This window comes from Salmo trutta, chromosome 22, assembly GCF_901001165.1.
Source record: "Salmo trutta chromosome 22, fSalTru1.1, whole genome shotgun sequence".
NCBI lineage: Eukaryota > Metazoa > Chordata > Actinopteri > Salmoniformes > Salmonidae > Salmo > Salmo trutta.
Window position 1 is genome coordinate 15,971,743 of NC_042978.1, and position 17,995 is coordinate 15,989,737.

General features: G+C 41.3%; 1 protein-coding gene across 3 annotated transcripts; it reads right to left on the minus strand.

Moving 5' to 3' along the window:
• Window positions 1-174: 174 nt before the first annotated feature.
• LOC115158207 (mitochondrial coenzyme A transporter SLC25A42) lies at window positions 175-17,834 on the minus strand. Of its 3 annotated transcripts, none has more exons than XM_029706870.1 (8): window positions 17,625-17,665; window positions 17,201-17,337; window positions 14,889-14,988; window positions 14,742-14,767; window positions 11,753-11,919; window positions 8,434-8,550; window positions 3,478-3,629; window positions 175-3,370 (listed from the first exon to the last, which is right to left on the minus strand). In XM_029706870.1, the coding sequence occupies exons 2-8, from the start codon at window positions 17,279-17,281 to the stop codon at window positions 3,045-3,047; spliced, it is 969 nt and encodes a 322-aa protein (XP_029562730.1). In that variant the 5' UTR covers window positions 17,282-17,337; window positions 17,625-17,665; the 3' UTR covers window positions 175-3,044. The 3 variants fall into 3 exon arrangements, with proteins under 3 accessions (XP_029562730.1, XP_029562728.1, XP_029562731.1); XM_029706868.1 differs by lacking the exon at window positions 17,625-17,665 and adding an exon at window positions 17,694-17,834 and having other exon boundaries at window positions 772-3,370; XM_029706871.1 differs by lacking the exon at window positions 17,625-17,665 and adding an exon at window positions 17,694-17,785 and having other exon boundaries at window positions 772-3,370; window positions 17,201-17,306.
• Window positions 17,835-17,995: the final 161 nt, after the last annotated feature.

The following is a 17,995-nucleotide window of genomic DNA, read 5'->3' on the forward strand; positions in this document are numbered from 1 at the left end:
TTTGTAGTCTGTAATGGTTTGCAAGCCCTGCCACATCCAACGAGTGTCGGAGCCAGTGTTGTCAAGGGCTACAACGAAACTGTGTACTGTTGGGGGTACTCGTGGACCAGGGTTGGGAAACACTGCTATAAATGAATCATTCATAAAAAATATTGCAATTAGACGTCAAGTTTAGTAATTAATACAGGATGTGTTTTTATCATCATTTGTGTTGATCAATTAATTGTTATTTCACATATACACTGATCTCAAGAAGTACGTTTTTTAGTATATTCAAGACATCAATATCAATTCAAACAAATCAAATTTTATTGGTCACATACACATATTTAGCAGATGTTATTGGTCACATACACATATTTAGCAGATTTTATTGGTCACATACACATATTTAGCAGATGTTATTGCGGGTGTAGCAACATTCTTGTGTAAAGTATCAATAAACATAGAAACAGATTTATGACAAACTGGATTTCCTTCACAATAAGACTACAGATAATAGAAAGAGTACCTTAATATTAGAAATATACTGATTATATATTTATTCCTTAGGCTACATGTAGTGGGCAAATATGGATGATATCCATTTGATTCAAGTTAGACACTACAACTCTATATTTCTAGACACCGGATAGTGAAACTGTGCAGTCCTGCTGAAATGATTACTGACTGTGAAGGAGTAGCCTTCACTGTAAAATGAATGAATGTATTTATGGTGTGTTTATATATCTAGGATCCTAGCTAAATTGTCAATCCATTATCACATGCAAATCCAGTTAATTCATCTTTATTCATCAGCACAACCTTTAACTGTTTGAACGTTAGAATGAGTGACATGTCCCTTTATTGTCAGCTGACTGCTTGCGAGCCTTGCTAATATGCTGATTGCACGCACCTGTGGCCTCCTGCCCGAAACGCTTCAGTTTGTTTAAATGGAGGATGGCATTCAGTGTGTGAGGGACTGCAGGCATGTTGTTAATAAAAATAAACTATTTATGATATCACCATCTCTTTCTCATCAACGTGAGAGGGCATTTTCAGTTATCACACACCGACGGTCAGGTCCAATGGAGAAAAAAATATATATATACTAATGCAAATGCTCAGATAAACAAAATTTAACAATTAAAAAAAACTTTTTTAAAAAGAGGGGGTAAAATTGATCACTTGATTTCAAAACTCGCCTTGCGAGGACAACGTCACAGGGCCTTTTTCTGAAATGTTTTATGAGTTGGAGAACACATTGGGAGGGATTTCAGACTGTTCCTCCATACAGAATCCTTCCAGATCCTTGATATCCTTCGTCTGCCCTCTTCAATTTAAACCAGTCCGGAGACTGAGATGGCCATTGCAAAATGTTGATTTTTGTGGTCAATTACTTTGTGGATTTTGATGTGTGCTTGGTGTTATCGTCTTGCTGGAAGATCAGCATTATTGAAGAGGCAAGCAGGATTTTGGCTAAAATGTCCTTGTACTGGGTAAAGTTCATGCTGCCGTTGACCTTAACAAGAGCCCCAGAACCAGAGGAACCAAATTAGTCCAATAACATCAAAGATCCACCACCATATGGAACAGTGTTTTTTCCCTCTTCATATGCATCATTCTGTGGAAGCCTAGAGCTTTATTTTCGTGTCATCTGACCATAGCAAAGATTCCAAACCAACTGCCAATGCCGTTTAGCCATCTCCATTTGTTAGATGACATGACAATTGAGCTCTTTGGCCACGCACACCAGTTAATTGACCACAAAAATCAACATTTTGCAATGGCCATCAGTCTCCGGACTTGAACCACATGAAAAGCCTGTGGTTTTAATTGAATAGGGTAGCCCATTAGCGCAGATGAAGGATATCAAGGATCTGGAAATATTCTGGAAATATTCTCCAAGATCCCTCCCAAAGTGTTCTCCAATCTCATAAAACATTTTAGAAAAAGGCTCAGTGTCGTTATCCTCACAAGGAGAGTTATTGAAAACAACTGTGGCAATAATTTTGACCTATATTTTTTGGAGAACAAATATTTACTTGATAAACAAAATGTCTTTCTCTGAGCAATTGTATTAGTATAAAATATAATTTTATAATTTTTGAGCATATAATATAGCTCAATACTTGTATTTATTTTATACAGTATTTTTTGCTCATCTTTATCAAGGGTGCCAATCATTTTCCTGACAGTACATTCCATCTTACATTTTAACTGTAAAAAACAGCAACAAGCTCTTTGGAACAAAACTACATTCCCAACTACCAGCAATCAAGAAACTATCAACAATCAGATTATATTTTCTGGCAGCAAGGCCCACTAGGTGACTCTTCCATGAAACGTTGATGCTAAATGCAAAAGTGAGCAGAGGATTAGAGCTGCAACAAGCCCTGAAATAATCAAGAAAAAAGAGGATTAGAGCTGCAACAAGCCCTGAAATAATCAAGAAAAAAGAGGATTAGAGCTGCAACAAGCCCTGAAATAATCAAGAAAAAAGAGGATTAGAGCTGCAACAAGCCCTGAAATAATCAAGAAAAAAAGCAGCAATGCATGGTTGAAAATATAAGTCAATCTAAAGTTTAAACCAACGGAAAACATTGTGAGCATAGTTGATAAAATTCCATACTAAAATTGAACCGATCGTAAAGTTCTTCACCTCTGAATATCTCCAGCCCCATTAGGTGCCCTTACCAGAGATAATACCACAATCTCAAACAAATATCAGGACTGGAAATGTAAAATCATTCACATTCTCATACCTCTCATATTGCAAACTCATACACACATCTACCCTGTTTGAGGACACTTATTTTAGCCTTAGTACAGACACCCCATCCATCAACAGCAAGAGTGGGGGGGTCTGGCTGTGCGTGCTTAATGTGTGTCAGAGGATGTGCGCTTAAATAAACTGACAGCTTCTGCCTCCTCCTGTCTGTCCAGTATCCACCCTCCCCTTTCAATCCCTATCTGACTTGTAGAGGACCCATCTTGTGTCTGTGACCGACGGACGACAACTCTAGTCCCAACAGTGAACCTTTCCTCTGGCTCCCTCTGCTGGCTCAGTGTGTGAAGTATCCCAACTGGTGCATCTTGTGCAGGAAGTTGTGCATGAGGTCAAAGGTGGTGAAGCTGATCCCCACAGCGATAGGCCCTTTGATCCAGTTCATACTGAGGCCCTTGTAGAGTCCACGCACCACACCCTCCTGCACCACGATTGCTTTCATGGTGTTCAGGACGCTGCCGTACTGTTGGCCTGTCACCCCTGCCGTCTGCATGCGTCGGCGAACCACGTCCAGCGGGTAAGAGGCCGACTGGCCGATCAGGCCAGCACACGCGCCAAATGCCAGACGCTCGTAGGAGTACGGCTGGGACCGCCTGGTCCTCTCTGGAGAAAGGAATGGGATAAGGAGAGAAAGAGAGATCAAATTAAGCCCTTAATCAAAAAGCTAATCATTAAATTAAGACAATCCAAAAAGAAAAAGGAGGCTATACCTGCATGCAGTTTCTTGAGGGTCTCATATGTGAAGAAGGTGATTCCTGAGTATGGGATCACTCCCAGGATGGTCGGGCAGAAGCCTCTGTACAGGGTCTTAATGCCCTCCTCCTGTGTAATGCGCACAAACACGTGCATAATGTTGCTGTACCTGTAGGGAAGAAAGATAAGAGTAGGATATTAACCTATATGGATATTAGATAAGGATAAAAACATTACCTATATTACCCTATATACCTGTTAAACTTTGAATAAGTGGGCAAAGGGGGAACCACGTGCAGGCAGGGCTCGAAATTAAACATTTTCATTGGTAGCACTGGTGCACCCAACTTAAAGTTAGGAGCACCACATAAAATTTAGGAGCACCAGAAAATAAGATTTTTTGATTGAGATACAGCCTATATTGGGCCTATATGAATTCTAGTTACCTTTGAAGCACATGTTTTGTTTTTTGTTTTTACTTTTACACAGGGGAGCCCAATTGAGACCAGGGTCTCATTCACAATAGTGCCCTGAGTACAAACATTTTCACAATCAAGAAAATGAACATTACAAATAAAACAAAAAGGAAAAAAAACTACAAGGTACAATACTACACTTTCAACAAATAAACCATTACAATCAATCGAAACAACTGCAATCCTCAATGAATTCCTTTAACACCAGAGTCCTAAACTGACCTAGCGGCAAAAGGGACTCAAGATACAAGGAATTTTGCAGGTTATTCGAACAATGAAGGGCACTAAAACTAAAGGAGGATTGACTTAAATTGGTCAAGTGGGTTTGGTAGCTCATTCTTTAGCAATGAAGTTAGGTAAGTTGGAAGCTTGTGTAGTAGGGCTTTGGAAACAGAAAGGGAGTAATGAATTGATCTGCAGCACTTTAATGGGGACGAGCCAACCTTTTGTTACAGTATGCAGTGGTGAGTATCAAAACTGTCACCAGTGATAAAACGAATGGTGTTATGGTAGACAGCATCCAAAGGTTTAAGAGTAGTGGCTGTTGCAATCTGGTAAACGGTGTCACCATAATCAGGAACTGACTGTACAATCTGCTTCCTGCTATTTAGGGAGAGGCAAGATCTATTTAAAAAAAATAAGCCCCCTTTAAATCTTAGCTTTTTAACTAGCTCATCTGTATGTTTTAAAACATTGTGACCTGTCCTCCACAACCACCCGACCTCAACGCAATTGAGATGGTGTGGGATGAGTTGGACCGCAGAGTGAAGGAAAAGCAGCCAACAAGTGCTCAGCATTTGTGGGAACTCCTTCAAGACTGTTGGAAAAGCTTTCCAGGTGAAGTTGGTTGAGAGAATGCCAAGAGTGTGCAAAGCTGTCAAAGGCAAAGGGTGGCTACTTCGAAGATTCTAAAATATATTTTGATTTGTTTAACACTTTTTTGGTTACTACATGTTATATCAATGTTTATGTCTTCACTATTATTCTACAATGTAAAGAAAACCCCTTCAATGAGTAGGTGTGTCCAAACTTTTGAAAGGTACTGTATATACACACACAGTATTTATACTCCGGACTCTGACATTGCTCGTCCTAATATTGCTATATTTCTTATTCTTTTCAGATGTGTGTATGGTTGTGTATTGTTAGATATTACTGCACTGCTGGAGCTAGGAACACAAGCATTTCAGCCACAATAACATCTGCTAAATATGTGTATGTGAACAATAAAATTAGATTTGAAGTGAATCAGGCCCTATGTTTTATTTTTACATCATGGATGTACATCATCATTAGTACATCATAGATGTACAGTTGATGTCGGAAGTTTACATAGGTTGGAGTCATTAAAACTAGTTTTTCAACCACTCCACAAATTTCATGTTAACAAACTATAGTTTTGGCAAGTCAGTTAGGACATGTACTTTGTACATGACAACTCATTTTTCCAACAACTGTTTACAGACAGATTATTTCACTTATAATTAACTGTATTACAATTCCAGTGGGTCAGAAGTTTACATACACTAGGTTGACTGTGCCTTTAAACAGCTTGGAACATTCCAGAAAATTATGTCATGGCTTTAGAAGCTTCTGATAGGCTAATTGACATCATGTGAGTCAATTGGAGGTGTACCTGTGGATGGATTTCAAGGCTTACCTTCAAACTCAGTGCTTCTTTGCTTGAAAAAAAAAAAAATCAGCCAAGACCTCAGAAAATAATTGTAGAGGTCCACAAGTCTGGTTCATCCAATTTCCAAAAGCCCGAAGGTACCACATTCATCTGTACAAACAATAGTACGCAAGTATAAACACCATGGGACCACGCAGCCATCATACCGCTCAGGAAGGAGACGCGTTCTGTCTCCTAGAGATGAACGTACTTTTGTGCGAAAACTACAAATCAATCCCAGAACAACAGCAAAGGACTTTGTGAAGATGCTGGAGGAAACAGGTACAAAAGTATCTATATCCACAGTAAAACGAGTCCTATATCGACATAACCTGAAAGGCCGCTCAGCAACGAAGAAGCCACTGCTCCAAAACCGCCATAAAAAAGCCAGACTACGGTTTGCAACTGCACATGGGGACAAAGATCGCACTTTTTGTAGAAATGTCCTCTGGTCTGATGAAACAAAAATAGAACTGTTTGGCCATAATGACCATTGCTATGTTTAGAGGAAAAAGGGGGAGGCTTGCAAGCCGAAGAACACCATCCCAACCGTGAAGCACGGGGGTGGGCAGCATCATGTTGTGGGGGTGCTTTGCTGCAGGAGGGACTGGTGCACTTCACAAAATAGATGGCTCCATGAGGAAGGATATGTGGATATATTGAAGCAACATCTCAAGACATCAGTCAGGAAGTTAAACCTTGGTCGCAAATGGGTCTTCCAAATGGACAATGACCCCTAGCATACTTCCAAAATTGTGGCAAAATAGCTTAAAAACAACAAAGTCAAGGTATTGGAGTGGCCATCACAAAGCCCTGAGCTCAATCCTATAGAACATTTGTGGGCAGAACTGAAAAAGTGTGTGCGAGCAAGGTCTACAAACCTGACTCAGTTACACCAGCTCTGTCAGGAGGAATGGGCCAAAATTCACCCAACTTGTGGGAAGCTTGTGGAAGGCTACCCGAAATGTTTGACCCAAGTTAAACAATTTAAAGGCAATGCTACCAAATACTAATTGAGTGTATGTAAACTTCTGACCCACTGGGAATGTGATGAAAGAAATAAAAGCTGAAATAAATATTTCTCTCTAGTATTACTGACATTTTACATTCTTGAAATAAAGTGGTGATCCTAACTGACCTAAAACAGGGAATTTTTTGCTAGGATCAAATGTCAGAAATTGTGAAAGTGAGTTTAAAATGTATTTGGCTAAGGTGTAATGTAAACTTCTGACTTCAACTGTACATCATTAGTACATCATAGACATCAAAGGGTTGAAATAAAAATAAAGTATATGAGTCTGTTAATGCATCATTCTCTACAATCTGTTTTGAGGTTATTAGATTTTCAGAGATTATCCTTTCAAACAGGTGGCCAGTTGAGGCAAAATGCTTATTAAAAGCATCACACATTTCTATTTAGTCTAGATTGGGTGCAGAGGCTGTCAAAACCTGCTGGGGAAAGGAGGGGGTGGAGTTTTGTTTCAAAGATTTGACCACTTTCCAGAAATTGGCTAGATTACCACCACTCTCAGATACACAATTCAAGAAGCATGTTGATTTTTTTTTTAAACAGGGATAGACATCTATTTCTCAAATGTCTGAAGGACTGCCAATCAGAAGCAGAATCAGTTCATCTGGCCTTAACCCAAGCTAAATTTGTTTCCTGTAAACCATGGATTGCATCGGTCTTTAAACCTTCGTTTTTGTAAGGCACATGTTAATCTGCAAGAGAGTTAAACAGGGAAATAAAACAATTGTTGTGCCTTTAACTAATATGTAACACCGTTAAACACATTAGTTTATTATAAAAGCTAAAATAAATACCTGTCATTGAAATGACAAAGTCATTTGTGGAATTGTAGGTTTCTAAATTGTGTATAAATCACTATTTTCTATTGAGAGTCATTACATTGAAAATTGTACACAGTCTTAAAAATGTAAGGTTTGTATTGACGATCATTGATCTCCTGAAGAATCTATCCATTGTCCCTTCTTTCTATGGCCCCAAATGTTTGGACAAAGACAGTACAGTATGAAGATAGGCAGAAACTGCTTCTTCAATATAAAACCCAGATTACACTTGTAGGCAATGTCATGGCAAAATTGGCTAGCTAATCTCATGGGTAGAAACACGTCATCGGGTCTAACTTTCGTATCGCGCCAAACTATTCATGTGCAGGCCGTCAAATCAATGGCACTCCTCAATATAAAGTCATTTCTTGACGAAAATCACTTTCACAAGGTTGGAGTAATAACATGTTTAACTACTTAAGACATTCGCTAGAATCTAGGTTGTGTCTTTAGATTGAGAAAATGCACAACTATGGATGAATTTTTCACTTCTCTCATTGACTTCTCAAAGCCCAAACCCTGGCCTAGTCTGCTTGGTCTGTTACGCAAGTGTTCCCGGAAGTTTCACGATGTTGCGCCTTTGGGTTTAGAAACTCTGTGGTTTTGAGTAGTTTTAGAATGGCCCACGAAATGGTTTATGAATGTAAAATGTGGTCAATGCGATCCGCTATAGAAATATAAAAATGCTGAGGCGGTAATATAGGTCAGATCTTGGTTGGGTTAGAAGGAAGCTAGCTGTTTTCGCTGTAGTAATGGTGCAACCATGACGCTAACACATCTGCACTCGCTTGTTTCTTTAAGGCACTCGGAAACAACAATTATGGGAGATTTTGTTTATAGTCACACAGTGCTCCCAAAATAAAACTCCTGGTCGCACAGCAAAATATTTGGTCGCATTTTTTGTCACACTTTAGAGCCCTGTGTATTTATACATTCAAAGATTGACATTTATGAGTGTTGTTGGAGAGCCCTACATTTGTCTGGGTGTCACTGCCATCCTGGCCCGCACCATGTCCAGGGGGTAGGTGAGCATGGCAGCTGTGGTGCCAGCCAACGACCCTGCCAGGAAACGTGGAAAAGGAGTAAGGGCTCTGAAACAGACAGATCAAATTACATTAGAGTGCAGCTATGGTTTCGACAATGGATGTCCTTGAATTATTATGATTTTTTTTCACACTAGAGAAAATGGTTTGTTCTGTTCAAGAAAGATCACTGAAGGGTTGCCTTGGAGGCTGATGATAACCACCAGAGTTCAGAATGGTGCTACATTAACAAATCAAATCAAATTGTATTAGTCACATGCGCCGAATACAACAGGTGTAGACCTTACAGTGAAATGCTTACTTACAAGCCCCTAACCAACAATGCAGTTTAAAAATTAAGAAATAAAAGGAACAAGTAATTAAAGAGAGCAGCAGTAAAATAACAATAGCGAGACTATATACAGGGGGTACCGGTACAGAGTCAATGTGCGGGGGCACCGGTTAGTTGAGGTAATATGAACATATAGGAAGAGTTATTAAAGTGACTATGCATAGACAATAACAGAGAGTAGCAGCGGCGTAAAAGAGGGGTTGGGGGGGCAGCGCAAATAGTCTGGGTAGCCATTTGATTAGATGTTCAAGAGTCTTATGGCTTGGGGGTAGAGGTTGTTTAGAAACCTCTTGGACCTAGACTTGGCACTCCGGTACCGCTTGCTGTGTGGTAACAGAGAGAACAGTCTATGACTAGGGTAGCTGGAGTTGCTGGCGTTCCTCTGACACCGCCTGGTATAGAGGTCCTGGATGGCAGGACGCTTGGCCCCAGTGATGTACTGGGCTGTACGCACTACCCTCTGTAGTGCTTTGCAGTCTGAGGCCGAGCAGTTGTCATACCAGGCAGTGATGCAGCCAGTCAGGATGCTCTCGATGGTGCAGCTCTAGAACCTTTTCAGTCTCCTAAGGGGGAATAGGTTTTGTCGTGCCCTCTTCACAACCGTCTCGGTGTGCTTGGACCATGTTAGTTTGTTGGTGATGTGGACACCAAGGAACTTGAAGCTCTCAACCTGCTCAACTACAGCCCCGTCAATGAGAATGGGGGTGTGCTCTGTCCTCCTTTTCCTGTAGTTGAGGAAAGAGGTTGTTGTCCTGGCACCACACGGCCAGGTCTCTGACCTCCTCCCTATAGGCTGTCTCGTTGTTATCGGTGATCAGGCCTACCACTGTTGTATCATCGGCAAACTTAATGATGGTGTTGGAATCGTGCCTGGCAGTGCAGTCATGAGTGAACAAGGAGTACAGGAGGGGACTGAGCACGCACCCCTGAGGGACCCCTGTGTTGAGGATCAGTGTGCCGGATGTGTTGTTACCTACCCTTTCCACCTGGGGGCGACCCGCCAGGAAGTCCAGGATCCAGTTGCAGAGGGAGGTGTTTAGTCCCAGGGTCCTTAGCTTATTGATGAGCTTTGAGGGCACTATAGTGTTGAACGCTGAGCTGTAGTCAATGAATAGCATTCTCACATAGGTGTTCCTTTTGTCCAGGTAGGAAAGGGCAGTGTGGAATACAATAGAGAGGGAGAGGTTGAAAATGTCAGTGAAGACACTTGCCAGTTGGTCAGCGCATGCCCGCAGTACATGTCCTGGTAATTAATCTGGCCCTGCGGCCTTGTAAATGTTGACCTGTTTAAATGTCTTACTCACATCGGCTGCGGAGAGCATTATCACACAGTCGTCCAGAACAGTTGGTGCTCTCATGCATGTTTCAGTGTTATTTGCCTCGAAGCAAGCATAGAAGTAGTTTAGCTCGTCTGGTAGGCTCATGTCACTGGGCAACTCTCGGCTGTGCTTCCCTTTGTAGTCTGTAACGGTTTGCAAGCCCTGCCACATCCAAGGACCGCCAAAGCCGGTGTAGTACAATTCGGTCTTAGTCCTGTATTGATGCATTGCCTGTTTGATGGTTCGTCGGAGGGCATAGTGGGATTTCTTATACGTTTCCGGGTTAGAGTCCCAGCTCTAGCCTTTAGCTCAGTGCGGATGTTGCCTCTAATCCATGGCTTCTGGTTGGGGTATATACGTACAGTCACTGTGGGGGCGACGTCATCGATGCACTTATTGATGAAGCCAGTGACTGATGTGGTATACTCCTCAATGCCATCGGAAGAATCCCAGAACATATTCCAGTCTGTGCTAGCAAAACAGTCCTGTAGCTTAGCATTGGCTTCATCCGACCACTTTTTTTTTTGACCGAGTCACTGGTGCTTCCTGATTGAATTTTTGCTTGTAAGCAGGTATCAGGAGGATAGAATTATGGTCAGATTTGCCAAATGGAGTGTGAGGGAGAGCTTTGTACACGTCTCTGTGTGTGGAGTAAAGGTGGTCTAGGGTTGTTTTCCCTCTGGTTGCACATTTAACATGCTGATAAAAATTTGGTAAGACGGATTTAAATTTCCCTCCATTAAAGTCCTCGGCCAATAGGAGCGCCACCTCTGGATGAGCGTTTTCCTGTTTGGTTATGGCGGAATAGAGCTCATTGAGTGTGGTCTTAGTGCCAGCATTGGTCTGTGGTGGTATGTAAACAGCTAAGAAAAATACAGATAAACTCTCTAGGTAGATAGTGTGGTCTACAGCTTATCATGAGATACTCTACCTCAGGCGAGCAAAAATTCAAGACCTCCTTAGATATCGTGCACCAGCTGTTGTTTACAAATATACGTAGTCCGCCCCCCCTTGTACCAGACGCCGCTGTTCTATCCTGCCATACATTGTATAACCAGACAGCTGTATGTTGATAATGTCGTCGTTCAGCCACGACTCCGTGAAGCATAAGATATTGAAGTTGAATGTCCTGTTGGTAGTTTAATCTTCCTCGTAGGTCATCAATTTTATTTTTCAATGATTGCATGTTAGCTAGAAGAATGGAAGGCAGTGGGGGTTTATTCGATTGCCTACGAATTCTCAGAAGGCAGCCCGACCTCCGTCCTCTTGTTCTCTGTCTTCTCGCAAATGACGGGGATTTGGGCCTGTTCCCGGGAAAGCAGTATGTCCTTCGCGTCGGGCTCGTTAAAGGAAAAAAAGCTTCTGCCAGTTCGTGGTGAGTAATCGCTGTTCTGATGTCCAGAAGTTATTTTCAGTCATAAGAGACGGTAGCAGCAACATTATGTACAGAATAACTAAAAAAAATAAGTTACAAACAACGCAAAAAAAATTACAAAAAAACACATTCGGTTAGGAGCATGTAAAACGTGAGCCATCTTCTCCGGTGCCATGATAAATATGTGTATTCTCAATTATTTTCACGGAGGGGTACTTTACTCACTTTCCCTGGAAGCCATAGTATCCCCCCAGGATTCTCTTGTACTGGTCGTGGGAGCAGAACTGGATGGCAGCGTAGGGGATGACCCGCACCATGGTGGCAGAGTTGCCCCTCCACAGACTGAGGAAGCCATCTTTCATGTATGTACAGTAGAGGAGTCTGAAGGCTTCCTGGGGGGGGGGGCACAGCAACACAACAACCTTAACACTAACTCAACAAGACATCCGTGGTCCTGAACCCATTCTTCGAGGGTGTCTCATTGAGAGTGGAATATGCAAAAAAAAAAACTTTTCCAAATCACACATGCATATTAATACCCACTTGTACGTGTGTGAAATAGGAGAAATATAAGCACCTACCAAATTATTTTTACTATTATTAGGGGTCCAAGCCCTGAAAGGGATGGAACCCTATTATAATTGCTAGGATTAATATTACATTTATATTTTTTTCCCCTATTTTTGGAGAGCTATAGCTCTTAAATGGTAACTACAAACTTGGTGGGATGGTGTAAATTGGTGGCCGAATACATACGCCAAATGGTGGCGCTACAAACAACATTTGACTTCAAAAGGTTTTACAATTTTCAACAGCATCTCCTGAGACCACTAAACCGATTTCTCCAAAACTTGGTGTAAAACATCTAGAGACCAAGATTTGTAAATGTATTATAAATTAAGTTGATATCTTAAACGTCATGGCCGCTGTGAGCCAATGAAGTTGAGTGAGGTTGGGCCTGACAATTTAAGTCGCTCTTGGAGGGAATGGACTAAGGATGTTAATGGTTAACCATTAAATTGGTTAGCCGCCGAAAATATATATTTGACCATGCTTATCGGTCTATAGGTTAATTTGCATAATTGTGTGGAATTAAATTTTCGTTAGTCGTCATGTGTCTTATCACACGCGCAACAGCATACTCAGCCTAGTTTGAGGCGCGGAATGGCCTATCACCTGTCAGAGCAGCTCCTCAAAAAGCTGGTACTGGAGTGAAACATGCTTTTATAAGCCCAGTCATTGCACAAAAGATTATAATTCTAAAGGCAATTGGGTGTTAAAAACTTTTTTGATGGCCACGATTAAAAAAGCTACTATTTTTATTTCTCAATCTCAACTTCTAATTAAAGCGCAACTCCCATTCGCCATTCGTGTGCATAGGCTATAGTCAACGGTAAGCAGAGTCACCCACCACTTTACAATGTGACCTTAAGGCAGTATAATTATTTGAAACCTGAACATTTTATTTTACCTTAAATAATGAGGAATGTCTTACCTTGCTTCAAAGTAGCCTAGCCAAAATCCAACCATAGAAATGTGAAGATAATTATTTTATAAAAGACTTCCTCATGCCATTAACCAGAATTTCTCTCCTGTTCTATTGAGTTTCATATCAACTTTATTTCATTGTCCAGAAGCCAGAGGCACAATCCTAGTCTTATTAGCAACCCATCCTAGTTGCAGCTATCAGATTCCCCCTCTTTCTACAAGTTGCTGAGATTTTTACCTCTGTCACATATGGAACCGCTCGCATTAGGTGAGCTGTTTAGAACAGTGTTTTCAGCTCCACTGGCATTAGGTTTAAAACTGTTTTCCCACTAATTGCATTTTAGCAAATGATGTTTTATCAGCTGCTTCATTACAGCAGCTGCATGTTCCATAATAGGCTATAGCCTTTTGACTAAGACGATAGGCTTATTGTTGCATGTTTTCATGAATGAAACATGTCTGTTCCTTGTATGCATGCATAGTATTTTTTGTTGGTCACGCTATTTTACTGTTTGGAATTGTTTTTACCATTTTTTGACTGATTAATGAGGGTCGGTTAGTCAGCAGGAAAATTGACAGAAATGTGCCTCCCTAATCAAGACGCACAACAAGACTAGACTTTCTGAGACCCTGACCAAGGACCAGTGTATCAAGACTATGACTAGACCAAGACCAGTTTAAATGGGTAAAAACAAGATCAGTAGAGTAAACTTGAGTAGAGTACAATACATTAGAGTGGTAATGTTTGGGCCAAATAGGCATCTATGTTTGGGCTCTTGGAGGGTTGGACATCCCTGCTGGCTAAGCATCTCAATAATCTATACTATTTCCTGAAGTGTGCACTGGTCCACTATTCACATGTTGGTCCTCTGTAGCTGAGTTGGTCGAGCATGGCTCTTGCAATGCCAGGATAGTGGATTCAATTCTCGCGACCAATCAAACGTAAAGAAAGTATGCACGCATGACTAAGTTGCTTTGGATAAAAGCAACCTGCTAAATGGCATATATTACATGTTATAAGATTTGTGTAAGTGCAAGAAATGGAGTCAAGACTGGAACCTACAATACATGCATGCTCTTCCATAGTGTTCAAACCTGACTTTTGCCAGGAGGTGAGCATGGCTCAGAGGGTTGTAATACATGCCACCCCATAGCGGCCCGGGTTCAAATCTCACCAATGCGACTTTCAGATAGACATCCCTAGACAGTGAGGAATTGTTGGTGTTGTGCCTGAACCAAATTGGATTATGTAAAATAAGGGTGTAATATTTGAGAAAGAGAAAAGGGCTAAATGGGCAAAAAGGCTCAGACCCCAGGTAATTGCTGCTTGCAGCTATATTTATTATTATTAACTCAACAAGACAGTCAACACCTTGGGGAGAATCCTAACTTCAAATTGTCACTTAGTCTCCTGGGAGACTATGTGAAAATATGATTTAAGTGGAAGTTAGGATTCACCATTATGGCAGCATGGAGAGAATTTGTGACTGTTCAGCATTCTAATATTTAATATACAGAACATTACCTTTGAAATAGTAATGTTTTGAGTCATCCAGCTTCAGACAGACAGATTAAAAAGTGACACACACCCAAGTGACCAAATAACATTCCCATCTAGGAGATAACACCATTAAATCCTGCTCTGCCAGCCTCTGCCAATTGGGAAGACATACAGTACATCAAGTACATCTTTATTATTTTAATGCGAGTTATATAATAAACTCACCTTAGCAGAGAATCTTTGTGAAGACACTAAAGTAGGAGAAGAAGGAAAATAAGTATTAAGGCAAAGATACTAACAATTAAATTAGTATATATTTACAAAAGGAACCCCTACTTTATAGTGCATGTTCTTCCAGGGGAATGGCCTTACCTTGGAAGATGATCTTGGTTCTGTCCAGAGGAGCTATGACTGTTTTGGCCACAGCTCCTGCCAATGCTCCACATAGCAGGGAGTCCCACACTGTCCATCTCTGCACACACAAAGAAACACTCAGTGTTCCACTTCACACAGGACACAAAAGACAAACTCACTTTGAAATTATATCAGTCATAAACATACTCCATAACTCACGACTAGCATCACTACTCTGAAAGGTTCTGACTTAGAATATGTGGACAACTACAAATACCTAGGTGTCTGGTTAGACTGTAAACTCTCCTTCCAGACTCACATTAAGCATCTCCAATCCAAAATTAAATCTAGAATCGGCTTCCTATTTCGTAACAAAGCATCCTTCATTCATGCTGCCAAACATACCCTCGTAAAACTGACTATCCTACCGATCCTTGACTTCGGCGATGTCATTTACAAAATAGCCTCCAACACTCTACTCAGCAAACTGGATGTAGTCTTTCACAGTGCCATCCGTTTTGTCACCAAAGCCTCATATACTACCCACCCGTGACCTGTATGCTCTCTTTGGCTGGTCCTCGCTACATATTCGTCGCCAAACCCACTGGCTCCAGGTCATCTATAATCTTTGCTAGGTAAAGCCCCGCCTTATCTCAGCTCACTGGTCACCATAGCAACACCCACCCGTAGCACACGCTCCAGCAGGTATATTTCACTGGTCATCCCCAAAGCCAACACTTACTTTGACCGCCTTTCCTTACAGTTCTCTGCTGCCAATGACTGGAACGAATTGCAAAAATCACTGAAGCTGGAGACTTATATCTCCCACTCTAACTTTAAGCATCAGCTGTCAGAGCAGCTTACTGATCACTGTACCTGTACACAGCCAATCTGTAAATAGCACAACCAACTACCTCATCCCCATATTGTTATTTATCTTCTTGCTCTTTTGCACCCCAGTATCTCTACTTGCACACCATCATCTGCACATCTATCATTCCAGTGTTAATTGCTAAATTGTAATTATTTCGCCTCTATGGCCTATTTACTGCCTTACCTCACTACTCTTCTACATTTGCACACACGGTATATAGATTTTTTCTACTGTGTTATTGACTGTACGTTTGTTTATGTGTAACTCTGTGTTGTTGTTTTTGTAGCACTGCTTTGCATTATCTTGGACAGGTCGCAATTGTAAATGACAACTTGTTCTCAACTGGCCTACCTGGTTAAATAAAGGTGAAATAAAATAAATAAACACTACAGCTGTAATGGAGACTATAACATGTCATGATCACTGGCTGCAGATACAGGCTAAAGCAGGGCTCTTCAACCGTGTTCCTGGAGAGCTACCGTCCTGTAACCCTAATCTAGGACACCTGGTTCTACTAATTAGAATAGGTTGATAAACTCAACCAAGTTAGTTACAACTGGGGTTGGAGTGAAAACCTACAGGAGGGTAGCTCTCCAGGAACAGGGTTGGAGACCCCTGGGCTAAAGGTATCACATATAAGTTTCTCATGCTCTTGGAGTACTGCAAGGGTGTAATTTGAACTATCTTTCAACAGATTTCTAACCCATTTTACAGTAGACTGTAGTAAACCTCTCCTCCATGAGTTTACACTTCATATGATCTGCAGAGCAGTAATGTGCCATTATGTCATTGTATCGTGTAGGCTACTTTAGTGTACAGCACTCCAGACATAAACAGCTTTACTTGCCTCTAACTGGAGGTGGAGATAATCTCTTAGCTGGTTCAGAATGTGTTTGTGTGTGTGAGGGTGTGGGTTGTAAAAGTTAATTGGACGGTGGACCCAATAAAATCCCTGATAACTGAATAACTTGCATTACAGCGACTTTTTTTCTTCAGTTAAGAACAAATTCTTATTTACAATGACGGTCTACCCTAACCAGGATGACGCTGGGCCAACTGTGCGCCGCCCTACGGGACTCCCAATCACGGCCGGTTGTGATACAGCCTGGAATCGATGCCTCTAGCACTGATATGCAGTGCCTTAGACCGCTGCGCCACTCGACAGCCCCAAATTAGTGATGACTAATGTTGCCAGTGCCATTTGGTACTCCTTAACAATAAATAAAGATAAAATATGCAATCTAGTCTAGTCCACTTTAACCCCATACCCATGTCCCAGGGTCTCCCATACTACCCAAAGGTTACTTGCTGTTCTAGTAAACATGTTTGGCAGCCTTCAGCTGGCTGGTCTTGGTCTGCATGTTCCTGCTATAAACAGCTCTGTGGTATGTAGGCCTGCCTGGCTGCTGTTAGGCTACTGCATCAGGGAAAACCCATGATGTAGGGGGGGGCTCACTTTAGCCTGGCCGGAGGGAGGGAGAGACAACACTGCTGCCTGGGGCTGTGCCATCTGGTGGTCCTGCACTGTATGGGCCATGTGTGCCCTTGACGACGCCCAGGATCTATGACAGTCAGTCAACACCAGACAATACACTGCATGAGATAGAAACATGATGATAAACAACATATCCTCCCACTGCATGCATAGATGAGCTCTGTGTCACCTTCAATAAATATGCTGTTAAATTGATCAACTTCCCTATTTGCAAAGTAACAGAAAATAATTAACAGCTAACTACATACTGTTTTAATTTCCTCTGTAATAAAACAGTACATCACAATTGGTTATGTAAGTCATTCTAGAATATTCCCAACTAAATGTACAATTTTTACTTATTAGGAACACAATATATGATCTACTATTATTATGAGACACTCACCAATCTCTGCAAAATAATCAAAATAAATAATGAAACGTTAAGAGAGAAAAAGTAAACATTGCTACACACCACTTTAGCCGCACACCACTTGGGCTAAAAATAAAGAAGTGCAAATGAATGCGCAATCGAATTCCTCGCCTTTAATCTTGATTACTGTACGTGTGTTTGTTGCAAATCCGGTCAATCTTGAACAATCTTCAGCAATGTTTCACATTCAGTGTTCAACTCCTCTGTCGTCTTCCGATATGCGTCGCCACATTTCTCTATCTGTTTGATGTCGTTGGGTCAATATCTGTGGTCAACACATCAGTCAACTTGTCCGTCTATCTCAGCGTTTACGATTTTTTTCCAAGGTGATTGAAAACGACAGG

Bases quoted from the DNA above. Each gene is read 5' to 3' on its own strand.
- LOC115158207 (XM_029706870.1), bottom strand. From the start codon at position 17,281: ATGGCCCATACAGTGCAGGACCACCAGATGGCACAGCCCCAGGCAGCA. The intron at 14,989-17,200 runs GTGAGCCCCCCC...TTGTGTGTGCAG, and splicing joins CTCCCTCCGGCCAGGCTAAA to AGATGGACAGTGTGGGACTC. The intron at 3,630-8,433 runs GTAGGGCTCTCC...TCTTCCCTACAG, and splicing joins GCAGTGACACCCAGACAAAT to GTACAGCAACATTATGCACG.